Source organism: Bubalus bubalis, chromosome 13, assembly GCF_019923935.1.
Source record: "Bubalus bubalis isolate 160015118507 breed Murrah chromosome 13, NDDB_SH_1, whole genome shotgun sequence".
Classification (NCBI taxonomy): domain Eukaryota; kingdom Metazoa; phylum Chordata; class Mammalia; order Artiodactyla; family Bovidae; genus Bubalus; species Bubalus bubalis.
In genome coordinates, this window is record NC_059169.1 from 63,352,897 (window position 1) to 63,374,462 (window position 21,566).

The following is a 21,566-nucleotide window of genomic DNA, read 5'->3' on the forward strand; positions in this document are numbered from 1 at the left end:
GTGAAATTGAAATGTTAAAATATTCCTTAGTCTTCTATTTTCCCAACTTAAATTTCTTCTTTTAGTTCTAAAGTTTTCCTGTTTTAGTCTTTACTGGTACCTGTAATACCCTTTCTACTCTGTAGGTATCCAAGTTTTATTTTTATAATTGTGTTTTTTATTATTTATATAATAGTAATCTTCAGGTATATTGTTCTTTGTAGCAGAAGATAGTATACTACTTTCAGTTTTCTTTGCAGTTTTCGTACTAGCAAAGGAGTTGGTTACTCTGCTCATTTTGTTGGCAATTGTTTGATCGTTACATCACTGAAGTCCAAAGGAAAAGGTTTTCAGCACTGTGTGAAATATGATTTTCAGCCACGCAAGGTATGTATAAGTAAATCATCTATTTAGAGTAATGCAATTCACCATTCCCACTGTCTTAAAACTTACCTATTTTGACTTCCATAATATTCTCTTTTATTGGGTTTCTCATGACTCCTCTCTCTTATCTCTGTCTGCATTTTCTTTCTACTTTTATGTCTAACTTTTGACATAAAACGGTTTCTTGACCTCTTGCCGTGTCTGTTTCTCTCATTCACTCTCTCATTCTCTCTCTTGCTGTGACATTCTTTCAATGAACACTCAGTGCATATTTACTGAGTGCCAGACACTGTTGTAGGCACAGGAGAGATGACAGTGAACAAAACAAACAACACCCTTGCTTTTGTGGAGCTTCTTTTTTTTGTTGTTGTTCAGGGAGTTTTATTCAGTTTCAGGGCATATTCTACCCCATATCCTCAGGAACCCATCCTAACAGATTTGGAACTCATGTAAGGTGGAGGGACTACTTCATTTCTTTTTCTTTGTTTTTTGTTATCCCATGTGTGTTGTGCCACAAACTGAAGAAGATACTATTTTGAATGGGGTTCTCGAATATATACCATTATTTTTTACATGAGTCTAATAAAAATTTTCCCTTATGTAAGGGATAATTTGTTATTTCTATTAAAGAATGACAATTTAGCAATAATTAATATATTAGAAAATAGCTTAAAGCAATGATTTTAAATAAATTTATACGTTAGAAGGGGGTTTCTTTTTGTCTGGATACAGATCCCACTTATTTTCATATAAGTCTCATTGACTGTCCTCTAGAAATTCTGATTTATTAGCTTTGGGATGAGACCTGAGCAGTATCTGTCAAATGTGCTAAATTATTTTGGATTTTAGTGGGAATTTGTTAGAAATACTGATCTTGGACTTATTTTCATGGCAGAAATATGAGTTTTTAACAAATGCTCTGTATGATTTTTCTCATCAGACAGGTTTGAGAAACAGTGCTTCAAATAGTAGAAGTAAGAAAACTTAAGAATCAAATAAAATTGCCATTAATTAAAAAAAATCAGTTTAACCTGATTGTTCTCTCTCTCTCTTTTCTCTCTCTTTCTCTGTTTTTACATTGTTGCCTTTTGAAAAATACATTCCTATTTGTAACAAGTCTCTCTCTCTCTCTCTCTCTATATATATATATATATGTATATGTATATATGTGTGTGTGTGTATGTACATATATCTTGGTAGGATCAGGGAGTGAAGTGGGTCTTGAAAGGCCTTCTGTAAAGATTTTTATAAAATCTTGAAAATCATAAGTATTTTATTTTGTGCTAAGTCGCTTCAGTCGTGTACAACTGTTTGCAACCCTATGAAGTGTAGCCTGCCAGGCTCCTCCGTCCATGGGATTCTCCAGGCAAGAATACTGAAGTGGGTTGCCATGACCTTCTCCAGGGGATCTTCCTGACTTAGGTATCACACCTGTGGCTCTTACATTTCCAACTTTGGCAGGCTGGTTCTTACTTTTACATCAGTCAAGATAACTCCACTCTCTTATTTTTTCCCTTTGTTTAGTTTTTTCAGGTGATACCCTAGCTAAGTTGTTATCTTTCCTCCTAAGAAGTTTAATTAGACTATCAAGGAGTGTTTTCCTAGTGCTATCACTTAACCAGATGTTTGAACTTGTGGAAATGAATGTAAATGATTAGTATATTACCTCATATGTAGTAAGTGCTCAATGCATATTAACTACTATTGATATTTGTATAAATATCATGTTATATTTTTCTACTGAATTCTTAATATAGGCCTTTTTTATTGTTCCTGTTAGTATCTTTCTTTTATAGTGCTATTTTTAAGTCTCAAACTAAAGGCAGACCTCAGTGTACATTTATAGTATCTGTATACATATACACTCTCCAACTTTATTCCTGTTTCCTTTAGTCAAAAACTATCAAGTCAAAACTTAGGCTTTTTTTGGTTCAAAAAGTCACTTGTCTGTCATCTGTAGAGTACATCTTGATTTTCCTAAGGAAAGAAGATAGAAAAGTTTATTTTCTTATAAATAAGTATTATTCATTTTGAGATCATTCATTAAATTGTGTATTTATTTATTTATTCACCCATTTAATCATACATGTTGATGTTATGACCAAAAGCAAATTCCAAACTTAATTATCTGGCTAATAATTGGCTAACTTAATTAAGTTGGTTACCACTATCCATTTAAGTGAAAAATTGGAAACCTTTTTAGATTCCCTTTTTAAAATTAGCACCTCCAGTCAGTTTTGTTAGCTACTTCCTGTCCCCCCCTTTTAGAATTACCGATGCCTTTGTCTTAATGGCATCACTCACTTGATGGACATGAGTTTGAGCTAGCTCAAGGAGATAATAATAGACAGGGAAGCCTGGTGTGCTCCAGTCTGTGGGGTAGCAAAGAGCTGGACACAACTGAGCGTCTGAACAACAACACCTCTTAGTCCCAACAGTCTCACTTCCTCACTGCTGTCAGTTATGTTCCTAAGCTATGGAGATGATCATTTCACTTTCCTGCCTAAAATTCTTTAGTGATACTGCACTCAGTTCAGTTCAGTCGCTCAGTTGTGTCCGAGTCTGCAATCCCATGGACTGCAGCATGCCAGGCTTCCCTGTCCATCACCAACTCCCAGAGCCTGCTCAAACTCATGCCCATTGAGTTAATACCAACCACCCATCTCATCCTCTGTCATCCCCTTCTCCTCCTGCCTTCATTCTTTCCCAGCATTAGGGTCTTTTCCAGTGAGTCAGTTCTTCGCATCAGGTGGCCAGTGTATTGGAGCCTGAGCTTCATCATCAGTCCTTCCAATGAATATTCAGGACTGATTTCCTTTACGATGGACTGGTTGGAGTCTCCTTGCTGTCCAAGTGACTCTCAAGAGTCTTCTCCAACACCACAATTCAAAAGCATCAGTTCTTGAGTGCTCAGCTTTCTTTCTAGTCCAATTCTCAATCCATACATAACTACTGGAAAAACAATAGCTTTGACTAGACAGACATTTGTTGGCAAAGTAACGTCTGCTTTTTAACATACTGTCTAGTTTGGTCATAACTTTTCTTCCAAGGAGCAAGTATCTTAATTTCATGGCTGCAATCACCATCTGCAGTAATTTTGGAGCCCCCAAAAATAAAGTCACTGTTTCCATTGTTTCCCCATCTATTTGCCATGAAGTGATGGGATCAGATGCCATGATCTTAGTTTTCTGAATGTTGAGTTTTAAGCTAACTTTTTCACTCTCCTCTTTCACTTTCATCAAGAGGCTCTTTACTTCTTCTCTTTCTGCCATAAGTGTGGTGTCATCTGCATATCTGAGGTGATTGATTTTTCTCCTGGCAATCTTGATTGCAACTTGTGCTTCATCCAGTCTAGCATTTCTCATGATGTACTTTGCATACAAGTTAAATAAGCAGGGTGATGATATACAGTCTTGATGTACTCCTTTCCCTATTTGGAGCCAGTCTGTTGTTCCATGTCTAGTTCTTAGTGTTGCTTCTTCACCTGCATACAGATTTCTCAGGAGGCAAGTCAGTTGGTCTGGTATTCCCATCTTTCTAAGAATTATCCACAATTTTTTGGTGATCCACACAGTCAAAGGCTTTGGCATAGTCAATAAAGCAGAAGTAGATGTTTTTCTGGAACTCTCTTGCTTTTTCAGTGAGCCAATGGATGTTGGCAATTTGATCTCTGGTTCTTCTGCCTTTTCTAAATCTAGCTTGAACATCTGGAAGTTCATGTTTCACGTACTGTTGAAGCCTGGTTGGAGGACTTTGAGCATTACTTTGCTAGCCTGTGAGATGAGTGCAATTGTGTGGTAGTGTGAACATTGTTTGGCATTGCCTTTCTTTGTGATTGGAATGAAAACTGACCTTTTCCAGTTGACCTGACATTTTTTTGTAACTGAGGAAGAATGTCATTTTGTGTTACTTTATTTTGTGAGTTTTTTAGTGCACTATTTTATTTTGTAAATCAAAATGAGGAAAATTAATTTTTGTTCAATGTATTTCAGGTACCTTGAAATAAATAATATTTTAGTGGTTGAGAATTACTGTTATGGCTTTATAAATATCATGCAAAGTAATAAGTAATTTTATATCAAATAATTGAATAGTGTTTTTCAGTAATCTGAAGAACAAAGTTTGTGTTTTATATTTTTATGTTTGGGGGGGAAATGAGTCTAAATCCCTCCTTACTGGTGAAAGCAAAATTGTTCAAACATCTGTAAATCATTTGTATTTTTCTGTTGTTTAGAAATAATGTTTACATATTATCTGTAATACACAATTATCTGAAGCAGGCTTTTATCTGAATTAGACTAAGGATTAGATTCACAAATTGTTAGAGAACTTAAACCATCTCATGTCAGAGTGCTTTTTGTTGACACTAGTAACTATAAAATTAGAGGTCGGTATAAACTTATTCCTTGTTTCTTAATTTATAGTCATACACTGTTAAGTTAGAAAATATAATTACTCCTAGATTTAATAATTCTACATTGTGAAATTGAAATTATCTCAGTCTTATTATAGCTATTAAAATGGTGTTCCTTTGACAGATTTTGCCTGACTATGCAATCCAAAGTAGAATCCTACATTATTCTTTCTCAGTTTACAGTGTCCTTTTCCACCCACAGTCATCATCATGGTTTTATAATTCTGTATTCGTTTACTTGTCTAATGTATGCGTCCTTTCACTGCTCCCTAAATTCCAGGGAATCTTGAATAAATAAATCTTGACCTAGGATCTAAAACTGTCAGTGTGCCTGACATACTGCAAATATTATTAAATGAATGACAACAAGTATAATTGTGTTTCCACAATTTTTGGATCTTGGTATAGTGAAAGGAATATCAGCCTAGGGCTCCAAAGGTTCTTGCTCTATTTCCATCATACATTTATTCTCTATAAATCATTTCTTTCATCTGTAAAATGAGAAATGGGAGAGGGAATTTGAAGTATTCGTAGTGGATTATCATTAATATTCCTTCAAGTAATTTTTTGTAGTGTGGGATAAATGTTATGATTGCCTTTAATCAATAATAACTAAACATTACATATTAATTTCCTTATTTTTCATTTAAGTGGTACATGATCAGCATTGTCCACATTTACAATCGTTGGAGAAACAGTGAAATTCGATGTTATGTTAATGGACAGCTGGTATCCTATGGTGATATGGCTTGGCATGTTAACACAAATGATGTAAGTTTTTATTTATCTGTATTTTAATGTATTTGAGTCTTTGATATATCACTGCTTATAGCATGAATTGAATAATATAATTGGTAGAAACTAGCTTTATTTTGAAGTTTTTTTCTATTAAGTGAATTTTACCTTAATTTATAATAATGAAATTGCTAAAAGACGCTGGCAACCCACTCCAGTATTCTTGCCTGGAGAATTCCAAGGACGGCGGAGCGTGGTGGGCTGCCGTCTATGGGGTCGCACAGAGTCGGACACGACTGAAGCAACTTAGCAGAGATACAAAAAAAGAAAATCGGTTGGGCAGATTATTAAGTTTTATGTCAAAATTTAAATGCAATATTCTGTTCTTTTCAGAATCGTAAGCATTAAAAGATGTGTCTTATACTTTTGATGTGAAAGGAGTACCTTAAATAGAATAAATATGTATAGTATGTTAATATTGTTTATTAGATAAATGGTGGTAAATACTGTGGAGAAAGGTTAAGTGGGAACAAATATAGAAGGTGTAGGTGTAGGGAAGGGAGATGCCAGATCATCCAGAGATGGCCTTAGTGATGAGACTAGAGAAAGCCATGTGGGTATTTGCAAGAAATATCCCACTCAGTGGAAACATGAATGCAAAGGCTTTGGGGCAGAAGTGAAAAGTTGATCTTGGTTTTTACATTTCTTTAAAGTTTTATTTTTTTTCTTTAAAGGCTCAAACAAAAAAATCAAAGAAGAATCTGTGACCGAAGCAAGTTGTAGGTTGCAAAGTTTGAAAATATTTACTATCTGTTCCTTTATAGGAATAGTTTGCTTGTTCTGTCCTAGAAACTTATAGTTGGGTCATAGTCAATACATATTTATGAGAATAGTTTTTTCCAAAATAAGAATATTCAGTAAAATTCTGCTTCATATTTGCCTTCCAGAGGGGACTGTCTTTTTATTGTAGGGTGATCTTGTTGACTGCCATTGACTCTATAGTCATATTTTAAAAAAGAAAGGAAACAAAGACTGATATTTTAATTATTTGCAATAATATTCCAAGAAATGGAGAGGCCTAGAGAATAACACACACACATGCACACATACATTATGTAGTCAGTTCTTCAGTTCCTGTACTTTTAATTAATGATTAAGTATTCTATGAGGAGTTTCTCCTTTGGACCTCATTCACAATTTTTTAGTTATATTATTGAAGCATCAAAGGGATGCCATACATATATAATGTCTTCCTCGTAGAATAACCTGTGAGGATGGGTAGTGAATAGTGACTACTTTCGCTGGTCTGGATAGATGGGGCCACGAGTTAGGTGAGATGTATGAATTAGAGGTAGGAAGGATCTTGTTAAATGTGATTTTTTAGATGCTAAACTCCCCAGATGGAGAGCATTGTGTAATACCATCTGCTTTTGTCAGCAGATTTTGATAATTATTGTTTATTTGATTCTGCATTATACCAATTCATCTAGGAGAAGGAAGTGATTTTTCTTTGTGTCTTTAACTTAGGGTAGAGAAATTGAGAAATATATCCATAATGGAGAAATTAAGTAGAATTAAAAAATTTTGGTCCATTGTGTTTATGGTTAAATTTGAGAGTCATTCTTTTGATTCAGGTAACTATCTATGGACAATAACAAATCATTATAGTTTAAAAAGTAAGTTATACTTTTGTAAATAAATAGTTTTAAGCTCTTCTGCTTTTAACTGTAGAATTTGGAAAGTTGGTCAAGTGATTATAGAATAGTCATTGTTTGCTTGCCAATAAATATGAAGCATTTGACTGATTAACTTTCCCCCAAAAAATCTTTAGTTTTTTTTGTTTTTTTATTTAACTAATCCATAGAGTCTTAATTGTTGGTTTCTTCTGTTACTGTTATTATGCTTTATGGTATTACTGACAATGAAGGCAGATATCCTTAAATATTTTGTCATTGCAAAATAAAACATTGGATTTTTTTTATGACTTTTTTAAAAATAGAGCTATGACAAGTGCTTTCTCGGATCTTCAGAAACTGCTGATGCAAATAGGGTATTCTGTGGTCAACTTGGTGCCGTGTATGTGTTCAGTGAAGCCCTCAACCCTGCACAGATATTTGCAATTCATCAGTTAGGACCTGGATATAAGGTAGGAAGATCATCTTATTATAAATTCTGTGGAAAATTATAGGTGTGAAAGGTGAAATACTATACACAATATGGTATATAATGATAGGTTTTCTTAAATGTGGTTTAAAAGTCATTTCGGTATTTTGGAACTGAGTCATTATTTTGTTTCATTTTGTTTCAGAGGTGTTGTTTTCTCTTTTTAACTATTTTCCCCTTCCCTTCCTGAACATTTTTTTATTCTTTAGAATGTTTTCTAATGATGAAGCCAGAACTTTTATTGACATAATTCTTAAATAACTTTTGTAAAACCATATTGCTTAACATGATATTTGAAATCTCAAATTATAAAATATATGAATTATATTATGAACAAATGAAATGTTACAGATAACCCAAATAGAATAGTTAATGATTTTGAAGGAAAATGATGTAAAAAATTACATGTAGCTGAAACTACTCAGTGTTAGCTTCTATTTTTTTGTTTGTTCTTTGCTGTTGCACGGAAGTGGGCAGAGTGGTGCATATTGTAATTTTGCAAGACTAATTATTTAATGTGATTTACCATATTTTTTTGTTTTTTTGACTTTAAAAACAAAGATTTATTTAAGCAAGATATTGCTTTCACATATATGAATTCATTCTTAATGGGCAGTACACCTGGCTGGGGAAATATATAAGTTTTGTGTAAGTCACATTTGGAATTGTGATATCCCAAACTATATGGAGTTGAGAGAGAATACTACAGTATAATTCAAAGCGTTTATAATTCTGACGATCTTTCATGGAAGAATTGTTTTTCCTTTTTAAAACTTGGTGTTTAAATAATCAGTGTGAAGATTGTGCTATGGGAAAGGGAGTAGTAAACATTAAAAATATTTTTCCTTTTGCCTTTGCATTTTTGCATTAATATTTCTGTTTAAAATTTTATGTTCTATATTGGACATGTAAGTGACAGTTTGAATTTACCCTTATGAAAAGATGTTTCTGCTCCCAGTGATTTTAATAACCATAATAATATTGAATGACAATAGTGCTCTCATTTCTCTGTCAAGGTAACAGTACTTGCTGCCATCTTTTGTCCATTGTATTTGTTTTGCTATCCACAGAAGTGAATTTGTGCTTGTTACAGCCACTTTTTCTTTCATGAGTACTCTGCTGGGTTTGAGTCCTAGTTATGCCATGTGTTGAATTTGCATGGAAATGTTTCTATAATTCAAATTTTTGAGTTAATATGCAACTTGCCTTCCTTTCATACTTCTTTTCCTTATTCCATATAAATATTTGAAGTTGGTTTCTTCAGGCATTAACAGAATGATATTAAGTCAGGTGACAAACCAGTGAAATATAACTAAAGTAGAAAATAAAATACAGCTATGAAAGCCATAAATCCAGTGTGATTGCTATAGTGAAACTTCAGAATTGATGGGACCTTATTAGCAGCAAAGGAAAAAAGAAAAGATTAAATATGAGCAGGTATTAACTCTCTCTTTCAGAAAGGAGCAAATATTGTTCTGAACTACTTTACAAACTTAACAGTTTGTCATGTGGCTCTTTCTTATCACATTATTTTATACCAATGGTGAAAATAAGTAGTAACTCTTTGTCACTTTGTTCTATATGCAAGTACTCATGTGATAATATATTCCTTGAACCTTAACATAACAATAGAGTATATGTCATTATCTGCATCAGAGTCAGAACCTTTAAAAGAGAATGCTTCTCAGGATATCCCTGGTGGTCCAATGATTAAGACCCTATGCTTCCACTTGCAGGGGGCACAGGTTCAATCCCTGGTCGGGGAATTAAGATCCCACATGCTGTGTGGCATGTACCCCCCCCCCCAAAAAAAAAAATTCCCAGAATTAAAGTAATACATTAAGAAAAAGAGAAAGAAAAATAAAATGCCTTTTGGGCATTTCATGAAAAAAATTTTAAGTTTTGAAAGTTCCCAGTCTCTAGGCTTAAGCCTGTGGGTTTCCTTATTGTTAATGGAGGTTGACTCTTAAGTTCATGGGTGTGTGTACTTCCTCAACTTGTGAATTTAAAAATTACAATATCATCAGGACAGGCACCTGCAAAAATTTTGACATTGAAACTTTATTTCTGGAAATTTAGAAAATTAAGGAAGAGTACAGAGGATGCAAATGAAGATCAGATTGTGTTATGACAGGGGGCAAAGCTGAGGTGGCTCACACATTATAGTCTCAGTTTCCTTGGTAAGTAGGAGGCAAAATCACTTCCTGAGAGAGAGGGGATCGTGCGTTGCAGTGGAAATTTTAAGGTATGTCCGTCAGTCAGTTCAGTTGCTCAGTTGTGTCCAACTCTTTGTGACCCCATGGACTGCAGCATGCCAGGCTTCCCTGTCCATCACCAACTCCCGGAGATTGCTCAAACTCATGTCCATCGAGTCAGTAATGACATCTAACTATCTCATCCTCTGTCATCCCCTTCTCCTCCTGCCTTTGGTCTTTCCCAGCATCAGGGTCTTTTCTAAGGAGTCAGTTTTCACATCAGGTGGCCAGAGTATTAGAGTTTCATCTTCAGCTTCAGAATATTCAGGACTGATTTCCTTTAGGATTGACTGAAAAGATCTCCTGGCTGACCAAGGAACTCTCAAGAGTCTTCTCCAGCACCACAGTTCAAAAGCATCAATTCTTTGGTGCTCAGCCTTCTTTATGGTCCAATTCTCACATCCATACATGACGACTGGAAAAATCCATAGCTTTGTCTAGACCAATCCTGGTCAGCAAAGTAATGTCTCTGCTTTTTAATATGCTGTCTAGGTTGGTCATAGCTTTTCTTGCAAGAAGCAAGCATCTTGAATTTCATAGCTGCAGTCACCATCTGCTGTGATTTTGGAGCCCAAGAATATAAAGCCAGTCATCGGTTCCATTGTTTCCCCATCTGTTTGCCATCAAGTGATGGGACCATGATGCCATGGTCTTAATTTTCTGAATGTTGAGTTTTAAGCCAGCTTTTTCACCATTTCACTTTCCTTTTTTCCTTTGCCTTTTGGTTCTCTTCTTTGCTCAGCTATTTGTAAGGCCTCCTCAGACAACCATTTTTCCTTTCTTTTTCTTGCAGATGATTTTGATCACTGCCTCCTGTCCAATGGCACGAACCTCTGTCCATAGATCTTCAGGCATCTGATAGAGTTATCAGATCAAATCCCTTGAATCTCCTTGTCACTTCCACTGTATAATTGTAAGGGATTTGATTTAGGCCATAACTTGTATGGTCTAATGGTTCTCTCTACTTTCTTCAATTTAAGTCTGCAGTGTGCAGTAAGGAGTTCATGATCTGAGCCACAGTCAGCTCCCAGTCTTATTTTTGCTGACTGTATAGAGCTTCCCCACCTTCAGCTGCAAACAGTATAATCAATCAGATTTTGGTAGGGTATATTAATTAGTTGGCATTTGGTTTAAATTAAAAATGAAGCTTATATCATTAGTTGTTATATAATAACAATATTTGTATTTTTTTGCCTCAAAATGTCTGCAGAAGAGAGACACCACAGAAAGCAGTATAATAGTCAGACCATATTGTCTGTGATTTGGAGCTTAATGTTGATAGCATGTCAACATCTGGGCTTTGAAATAAATAAGTTAATTCTCTCCACAAATAATATCTTCACACCATCTATACCATGAAACCTGTCTCAAGCGATTTTCATCTGTAGATCATTAGAGTGCTAGGTAATTTTCTTTATCTGGAATGCCTGATTTTAAGCTCTGTAACTTGTCAGTGAATATTTTGTACCTGGTTATCTTTGGTAAACAGTAAATGAGGTAGGATATCACTGGTTAATTAAATAAATCATTGTTTGTGAGTAATTCATGGAATACAGAATTTCTCACTGTAACTTTCTCTAGTTTTGTAAAGTTGTAGCTCATCTGGTAAAGAATCTGTCTGCAGTGCAGGAGACCCCAGTTCAGTTCTTGGGTTGGGAAGATCCTCTGGAGAAGGGATAGGCTACAGACTCTAGTATTCTTGTGCTTCCCTGGTAAAGAATCTGCCTGCAATTTGGGAGACCTGGGTTCAATCCCTGGGTTGGGAAGATACCCTAGAGAGGGGAAAGGCTACCCACTCCAGTATTTTGGCCTGGAGAATTCTAAGAGTCAGACATGACTAAGCAACTTTCACTTTTCACTCTCAGTTAGATTTGATTTTGGAGCTCCATTTGATTGTGGTTATTGAATTGTTTGCAAGGTTATGGAGTCATCTATAATATAAGATGGCATTTTGACATAAACTTGCAAAACAGATGTTTACAGAGTTTAGATATTTTATAATCATTACTGGAGATTTCCTAATTGTGAAATAAACATGTGACAAACAATCTTTATTTGCTGTATATTTCAGTATTTAGTTTTGTGTTCTGTCTTTCATTCAAGAAAATGGTAGCATCATGATTTTTAACTGTTTTATATTAAGATTAAGATCTAAGTGATAGGGGAAAATGTATAAGACAACCATCAGAATTAAAAGTCACTTTGGAGATTTTTCAGTACTTGTATGGAAGAGAAAGTTCCTAAGAAACTGATATTCCCACAGATAACCATATAAGAAGTCTGGATGTAATGCAGAAGATATCAGAGCCTTGGAGACTGAATATAAAGCAGGCAAGTTTTAGAGGAGAGTCAAAACATGGAACCAGGCAGTCAGCATGGGCTGAGTTCCTCATTTTTTATCATGATAGGCAATCTTCCTGGCCAGAAAATATAAGGTAACAAGCATTGGGGTAACCAGCAATACAGTATGAGTAATGGGCCCCTAGAAAAGAGGCAGTCATAAAAGGGTATGAATTCTGTGTTAACAACAACAACTAAAAGAAAACAGTTGAAGTGTGTGGCTGACCCATGAAACCATGTATGATCATGATAAATGGATACTAGATTGTAAATAACAGTTCAAGAAATGAACTGACATCTGAGATGCCACACATAGAAAAAATGACAGTCTGTAATCATATCTAAAAGAGGAAATGATCCCCTGAAACAAAAGCATCAGGATATTTCAGAATATAGTCTCCACAGAATAATATCCAAAATGTCCAGCATATCATCACAAATTATTCATCCTATGAAAGGTCAGGAAAGTGTGACTTATTTTCAAGGGAAGAGAAAATTAGCACATACCCAACTCCAGGATAACCTAGAATTGTTTAATTATCACATGAGGACTTTTGGGGACTTTTTGTAACTAATAGGGTAAAAAAAAAAAGTGCTTGTAATGAATTAATAGGTGGAAATTATTAACTGCAACATACAAATATCAATGGAAATTTTGGAACTGAAAAATGTATGTAAGGTAAAAAAGAAATCCAGTCTTTGCCTATTGGCAGAAAGAGAAATGAACATGGACATGAAAGAGATATGAATGAACTTGGATATAGATTGATAGCAACATTAGAAGAGAGGTAGAAAAGATGGAGGGATCAAGAACCAAAGAGTTGTATGGGTGCAACCTTGAAATCTAGTATGCAAAATGATGAATTAAAAATTCACGTATGAAGGTAAGACAAGAAAAATGTAAACATAAGATTTTTCTCTGCTCTCTGAACTCCTTTCTCCCTTTTAGTATGATTGTGCATCTGCATTATGCATTAACCAGACCTTGCCCATGGCAGAAATACCTGCTCAATCCTAAGATCAGTTTTTCTTCTTCTGTTGCCAGCTATGTAATTCCTTAGAATCCACAAGGAATCACAGGAATCTACTGTAATATCTCTCTACTCCATTTCCATCATTTTTTTGCTTTTGAGGATCTGTTTATATGTAGTTTTTTTTTTTTTTTTCTGATCTCATTCTTATTTTCTTTTGCTGTCTTACACATATATTTATGTCCAATACATTTGTAAATTAAATTTTTATAGAAATAAAAACCTCTGAGTAATTGGTACTTAATGTGCCTATGAAGTATGGTTATATAAATTTGCTATGTAAAATAGAGAAACTATTTTTAAACTATAATATTTTAAATGATTTTCCTTTTTAGACAGTTTCTTTTGGAAGATATATGCATATTCAAAATATGTTACCATTTTTCAAGTTAATTGCATTTCTTTTTTGAAATTGCCTGCAGGGTCAGTTTTTAAGTGACACAAGGAAACAGTTCTCATTACTTTAGAGATAAACTGTATTTTTGATGAAAGATGGTTTTATGATGGCTTCAGGTCTTTTATTTTATTCTTTTTCCCAAAATTTAATCAATCCCTTGAGGATGACAGTTTGCCTTCAGAAATATAATTTAAAATGCTATAGAATTCAGTTGGTAGTGGGAGTGCAAAGCCAACTCCAGAAAGCCCCGAGTTGCATCATCATCTCCCCAAGTGCCTCAGCTGGCCCCAGTCATTATTGTAGCCATGAGCATCCAGGCCCCAGCACGACCAGCCGTACCACCAGGAGCAGTGGCCCTGGTCACCTTACATCTTCAATAACTGCGCACAGAAGCAGGAATCTCATCACAAGAAGAAATGAATACAGCATTTCAGCAACAAGAAATGCATGAGAGTGGTTTAGCCCTCAAGTACTTGCTTTTCAGCCCTTGTTTGTTGTTGTTTAGTTGGCTAACTTGTATAACTTTCTTACGTGTAGAACTCTCTTATGACCCTGTGGACTGTAGCTCACCAGTCTCCTCTGTCCATGGGATTTTCCAGGCAAGAGTACTGGAGTGGGTTGCCATCTTTTACCCCATAACCAGATAGTAGAACTATTACCTGCACTACATTACCTGAGCAGGCTCGAGTTTTTATTATCTTTACCTAAAGACTCTTCAATAATGACAAACATGTTTGTTTTTTTTTGTTGTTGTTTGTTTTTTTAAAGCCTGTTTTTTATATATACCTTTAAAAGTTTTTCTTTCATATCCATTCAAGTTGAGAACCTCATTTTCAATTTGTAATAAAAGTTTACGATGTGATTTTTTTCCAAAAATGTCCACAAATTGCAAGCATCTGTTAATAAAGGTCTTTTAAAAACTCTTTAGATTCTGCAAATATTTTTAAAACCCTAGATATAATGAATATTTTGAGTATTGGAATATATGTGTAAGTAGTTCTGAGAGAACTCTTTTGCAAAATACAACACTCATTTGGTCATATTTGTTAAGGTATATTTGCTTTAAAATACCAGGCATATTACTTAATAGCTATAGTATATTTAGAATGCTAGAATTTCCATGAATGGAAAGAAAACTATTCTGTATGTTCTTCCAAAGTTCTAGTTTTATTCCTTCAATGCAATGCCTTCAGCAGAATCTTATTTCCCATAGTCAAATAATTGTTACCCATTGGTCATAAAATGGTTTATTTCTACCAGATTTTTATCTAGTTAATGTACTAACAACTTTCTCCTCTGCCAACTCTGATTAATAAAGCTACCTAATGTTCTCTCAGGGGAAATAATATAATCTAATGTCATTCCTCATTGTTCAGAGATGTCCAATTACTATTTTTAAAGTGTCATTATAAGGTTAGAGATTTAAGTGTATTTGAGGTGTTTCAACCAACTGTAGTTATTGTGTTTTTCTTTAAGAAGTTCAGATTGCTCCAAATCTGGGCAATTCATATCCCTTCTAGTTGGTCCCTTAGTCCTTTTGACATGACTCTAGTCTTTCATAACATCCTTACTATTTCCTATGACGACATGTCTGGCTCATCCTGAACGTTTTATTGTTTCAGCCCTGAAGTCAATCGTTACTCCAGGAATCCCTAGTTTTTATTAATGGGAAATATAAAATTTGTCTTGACCTCCTCTTAGTTAAATATGTATCTCTTTTCTTCCACTTTGAGAGTTCTTGTGGCAAGTACACATATTGTTATAGAATTAGAAAAGCCCATAATTACACAAGTAACAGTCTAAGAATAGCTGTGCCAACACTATCCTACTGATAACTGAAAACACTTAACCTTGTTTTGCATATACTCTCTCTATTCTCCTTGCATTTTTAAATTTTGAGGTATATTATGGGCTGACTTGTGGTTCCCGCAAAATTCATATGTTTAAATTCCAGCTCCCAGTATCAGAATGTGTCTATATTTGGAGATAGGGTCTTTAAAGAGGTAAAGTTAAGTGCAGTCATTAGGGTGGGTCCTGATACAATATGAATATTGTGCTTATAAGCAGAGGACCTTAGGATACAGACACTCACAGAATACCACGTTAAGGCACAGGGAGGAAAGTGGGCCATTTACAAGCCAAGGAGAAAGGCTTGGGAGAGGATTCAGAAGAAACCAACCCTGCTAACACTTTGAACTTGGATTTCTAGCCTCCAGAATTGTGAGAAAATAAGTTTTTGTTGTTTAGGCTACTCAGACTTTGGTATTTTGTTATGACAGTCCTAGAAAACTAAATATAAGATATTAGCTACATTGTGAGTCACGTAGTTATTACATATTATTGTTGTTGTTGTCCAGTTGCTCAGTCATGTCCAACTCTTTGCAACCCCATGGACTGCAGCACGCCAGGCTTCCCTGCCCTTCACCATCTCCTGGAGCTTGCTCAAACTTACACCATCGAGTCGGTGATGCCATCCTACCGTCTCATCCTCTGCCGCCCCCTTCTGCCTTCCATCTTTCCCAGCATTGGACTTTTCTGATGAGTCAGCTCTTGGCATCACGTGGCCAAAGTATTGAAGTTTCAACTTCAACATCAGTCCTTCCAGTGAATATTCAGGACTGATTTCCTTTAGAATGGACTGGTTGGATCTCCTTGCAGTCCAAGGGACTCTCAAGAGTCTTCTCCAACTCCGCAGTTCAAAAGCATCAATTCTTTGGCACTCAGCCTTCTTTATGGTCCAACTCTCACATCCATACATGACTACTGGAAAAACCATAGCTTTGACTAGATGGACCTTTGTTGGCAAAGTAATGTCTCTGCTTTTTAATATACTGTCTAGGTTGGCCATAGCTTTTCTTCCAAGGAGTAAGCGTCTTTTAATTTCATGGCTGCAGTCACCATCTGCAGTGATTTTGGAGCCCAAGAAAAGTCTGTCACTGTTTCCATGTTTTCCCCATCTATTTGCTATGAAGTGATGGGACCATATGCCATGATCTTCATTTTTGGAATGTTGAGTTTCAAGCCAGCTTTTTCACCCTCCTCTTTCACTTGCATCAAAAGACTCTTTAGTTCCCCTTTGCTTTCTGCCATAATGGTGGTGTCATCTGTGTATCTGAGGTTATTGCTATTTCTCCCAGCAATCTTGATTACAGCTTGTGCTTCATCCAGCTTTTGCATCATCATTTCGCATGATGTCCTCTGTATATATGTTAAATAAGCAGGGTGACAATATACAGCCTTGACGTATTACATATTATTCTCCTTCTTTTTAAATTCTTAGTCATAGTTTTATAAGTATATATTTGATATTCATCACAGTCCTTACATTGATCTGTCTTGCCTGTGCTGTGCTGTGTCACTTAGTCATGTCCAACTCTTTGTGACCCCATGGACTGTAGCCCGCCAGGCTCCTCTGTCCCTGGGGATTCTCCAGGCAACAATAATGGAGTGGGTTGCTGTGCCCTCCTCCAGGTGTTCTTCCCAACCTGGATCGAACCCTGTTTTCCCGCACTGCAGGTGGATTCTGTACTGTCTGAGCCACCAGGGGAGCCCATTCTGTTTTACCTATCTGAAGCTAATTATATAGCTTATTCCTCAGGAAGGACTCAGAATAATGTTTTTGAGAGCTACATTTCCGTGTTAGTGTATCAAGAGCCATTATGTTTGACAGCCATTTGCTTGGCTATATCTAGACTGACATTTCTTTGTACCACTCAAACATGTTACTGATTTTCTTCTGGCTTAAAGTATTTTGTTCAAAGGACTATTTTTTTTTTTTAACTTTTTCCTTTGAATTCAGCAATTTTGCTGGATATGTCTTGGTTATCCTGCCTGAGTTGATTTCTCATTTAAGTGATACACACTTTCAGTATGCAGTATTGCATGTTTTTGTATTACAAGGAATTTTTGATACTATTTACTGTTTGTTCTATTTCATTGCTTTTGTTTTCTTCAGAGACTTGACTATACTTGTTTGGTTTACTTTGCTTATCTTTAATATTTGTCACTATCCCTTGAATTTTCATCCTTTTTTCTTTCTCATTCTTAAATTTGAAAAGAAAGTGAAACTTACAGAAAAATTACAAGCACAGTAGTAAGATAAATTTCTCCCCTGAACCATTTAAGAGTATTGCAGACATAATGCCCTGTCTTCCCTGACTATTGTGTTTATACAAACAAGACCATTCTTTTACAGAATTTCTAACATCAGTGTGTTACTACCATTTAATTCACAGACCCCGTTAGAATTTTGCTAATTGACCCATAATGCCCTTTATAGGAAAATTATCTAGTTCACAGGAGTTATATATAATGTATCTTTTGTCTGCTCAATAAAACAGTTTCTTAGTCTTTGTCTCCCATACCTGGATAACTCTGTTGGGTGAACACCCTCCTCACCTCTATAGGACTTTGACACCATGATGCTTCCTTGTGTGGTTATGCTCCTGACTTTGCTCAGGGCTCTGCTATGCTTCTGGCCACTGCAACTCCTCATCTTTCCTCTAGTGCCAACTCCTACCTTGTTTAGCCCTTCCTGTTAGCTTTATGAATTTTCAGGAAGGCAGGGAAAATAGCAAGAGGAAAAGAGCTCCATTTAAAAATTTTTATTTTTATTTTTTTTGAACACCCAAAACATTTTATGTTGGGGTATAGCCAATTAAAAATGTTGTGACAGTTCCAGATGAATAGTGAAGGGGCTCAGCCATACATATACCTGTAGCCATTCTCCTCCAAAACCACCTCCCATGCAGGCTGGAACATTATATTGAGCAGAGTTCCATGTGCTATACAATAGGTTTTTGTTGGTTATACATTTTAAATACAACAGTGTACACACATGACCTTCCCAAAGTCCTTAACTATCCCTTCCCCCAGCATCCATGAGTTTGTTTTTATTTGTGTAACAGCTTTACTGAGGTATAATTTACATATATGCAATTCACAGTTCACTCGCTTAAAAACTGAATTATCTGGTGGTTTTATTTTTTTATTTTTTATTTTTTTTAAATTTTATTTTATTTTTAAACTTTACAATATCGAAATGAATCCGCCACAGGTATACATGTGTTCCCCATCCTGAACCCTCCTCCCTCCTCCCTCCCCATACCCTCCCTCTGAGTCGTCCCAGTGCACCAGCCCCAAGCATCCAGTATCGTGCATCAAACCTGGACTGGCGACTCGTTTCATACATGATATTATACATGTTTCAATGCCATTCTCCCAAATCTCCCCACCCTCTCCCTCTCCCACAGAGATCATAAGACTGATCTATACATCGGTGGTTTTAGTAATGCAGCTATCAACATAGGGGATTTTAGAGCATTTTACCATCTCAGAAAGAAACATTGTACCCTTTAGCTCTCACCTTTTTATTCTCTCAGTCTACCTCATTCCTAAGCAATCACTCTATAGATTTGCCTATTCTGGGCATTTCATGTAAATTTTGAAATTGGGAAATGCTGGATCTCTGTCATTTCCACATGAATTTTAGGATCAGCTTGTCAATTTCTGGGGTCAAAAATAACAAAACAATAACAACAAAACCCAGTTGGGATTTTGTGGAGATACTGTTGAATCTTCAGATCAATTAAGGGACATTTACTAACTACACGATAGTAAGTCTTTCAGTCCTTGAACATGGATGGCTTTAGATTTATTTGTGTCTTAATAATTTCTTTCAAAGATGTTTTGTACTTTTTCAGTTCAGTCACTCAGTCATGTCTGCCTCTTTGCGACCCCATTGACTGCAGCACGCCAGGCCTCCCTGTCCATCACCAACTCTCAGAGTTTACCCAGACTCATGTCCATTGAGTCGGTGATGCCATCCAACCATCTAACACTCTGTTGTCCCCTTCTCCTCCCACCTTCAATCTTTCCCAGCATCAGGATCTTTTCAAATGAGTCAGCTCTTCACATCAGGTGGCCAAAGTATTGGAGTTTCAGCTTCAGCATCAGTCCTTACAGTGACACTCAGGACTGATCTGCTTTAGGGTGGACTGGTTGTATCTGCTTGCAGTCCAAGGGACACTCAAGAGTCTTCTCCAACACCACAGTTCAAATGCATCAATTCTTCAGCACTCATCTTTCTTTATAGTCCAACTCTTACATCCATACATGACTACTGGAGAAAAACCATAGCCTCGACTAGACGGACCTTTGTTGGCTAAGTAATGTCTCTGCTTTTTAATATGCTGTCAAGTTTGATCATAACTTTTCTTCCAAGGAGCAAGTGTCTTTTAATTTCATGGCTGCAGTCACCATCTGCAGGGATTTTGGAACCCAAGAAAGTAAAGTCTGCAACTGTTTCCACTGTTTCCCCATCTATTAGCCATGAAGTGATGGGGTCAGATGCCATGACCTTAAGTTTTCTGAATGTTGAACTTTAAGCCAACTTTTTCACTCTCCTCTTTCACTTTCATCAAGAGGGTCTTTAGTACTTTTTTCCATAAGTCAAATGCCAGAATTCTTGGACTTCTTTTATTAAATGTATTCTCTAGTATTTTATTATTTTGGTGCTGTTGTAAGACACAGTTATTTTTAAATATTATGTTTGGATTTTCTTTGCTAATATATACTGTAGATTTTTGTGTTTCATTTCTGTATACTGCAATCTTGCTGAATTTATTCACACTAATAGTTTGCGTTTGTGTGTGTGTGTGTGTGTGTGTGTGTGTGTGTGTATTCTTTAGGATTTTCTATGTACAAAAGCTATGTCATCTGCAGATAGAGATACATTTACTTCTTACTTTCTGAGTGCTTTTTCTTATCTATCTAGAATCTCCAGTATAAGATTGAACATTAGCACAGTTATCTTTGTCTTGTTACTGATATTAGTGGGAAAACTTTCAGTGTTTAGCATTAAATGTGTTGTTATCTGTGAAGTTTCCATTGATGCTTTTTATCAGAATGGGATAACTTCATTCTGTTCCTGTTTTGCTGGACAGTTTAAAATAAAAGGTACTGGATTTTGTCAAATACTTCTGTGTTTATTAAGATGATCACCTCTTGAGATGATAATATTAACATATTAATTAGTCTAGGTACAGGTTTGCCACTTTTGATCTTTACAAAGAATCAGCTTTTTTGGTTTTGTTGTATTTTTCTCTGCTGTTTGTTTGTCTTATTCTCTAGTAATTTTTCCTGTAATTCTTAGTCTTTATATTTTTGTTCAAGTCTTCTCTTTCTTTGTTGACTTCTGTCTAGTTGTTCTCTCCACTATTCAAGTTGGGAACTGAAGTTTTCGTCTGTTACTGTCAACTTTTCTATTTCTTTCTTTTTACCTGTCAAGTTCTTCGTGTATTTTGGTGCTTGGTTGTTAGGTCCACATATATTATCATTTTCCTGATGGTTTGACTCTTTTATTATTATTAAATGATTCTCTATATCTAGTAATATGTTTTTTTTGAAGTGTTTGTCTCAGATATTAGCACAGTTGTTGGAGCTTGTGATTTATTGATGAATTTTCCCTTTCATTTACTTTGAATCCATTTTCAACTTTGAATCTGAAGTATGTCTCCTATAGGCAACACAGTGTAGGTCTTGTTTTATTATCCTGTCTAATAATATTCTCTTTTGATTGTATTGTTTTTCCATTCACGTTTAATTTTACTGATATAGTTGAATTTACATTCGTCATTTTATTTGTTACCTATGCATTATGTTCTTTTGATTCCTTTATTCTTTCTTTACTGCTTTATTTTGAATTAAATGATTATTTTTTACTGTAGCATTTTCATTTGTTTTTTCACTTTTTTTTGGCCTTATTTATTTAATGTTTGCAATAGTACTTGCCACTTAAATTTTAACTTAGAATCAGCTTCAGGTTTATACCAACTTAATTCCTGTGAGATATAGAAATGTTACTTTTA

General features: G+C 35.4%; 1 protein-coding gene across 8 annotated transcripts in view; it reads left to right on the forward strand.

Moving 5' to 3' along the window:
- The window catches only part of NBEA (neurobeachin), a 656,478-nt gene that overhangs the window by 110,073 nt on the left and 524,839 nt on the right, over positions 1-21,566 (forward strand). For all 8 annotated transcript variants that reach the window (XM_025263201.3, XM_044927359.2, XM_025263205.3 and 5 more), the window contains exons 6-8: positions 240-366; positions 5,429-5,548; positions 7,512-7,658. In XM_025263201.3, coding sequence (XP_025118986.2) covers positions 240-366; positions 5,429-5,548; positions 7,512-7,658 — 394 coding nt within the window. The remainder of the gene's footprint in view (positions 1-239; positions 367-5,428; positions 5,549-7,511; positions 7,659-21,566) is intronic.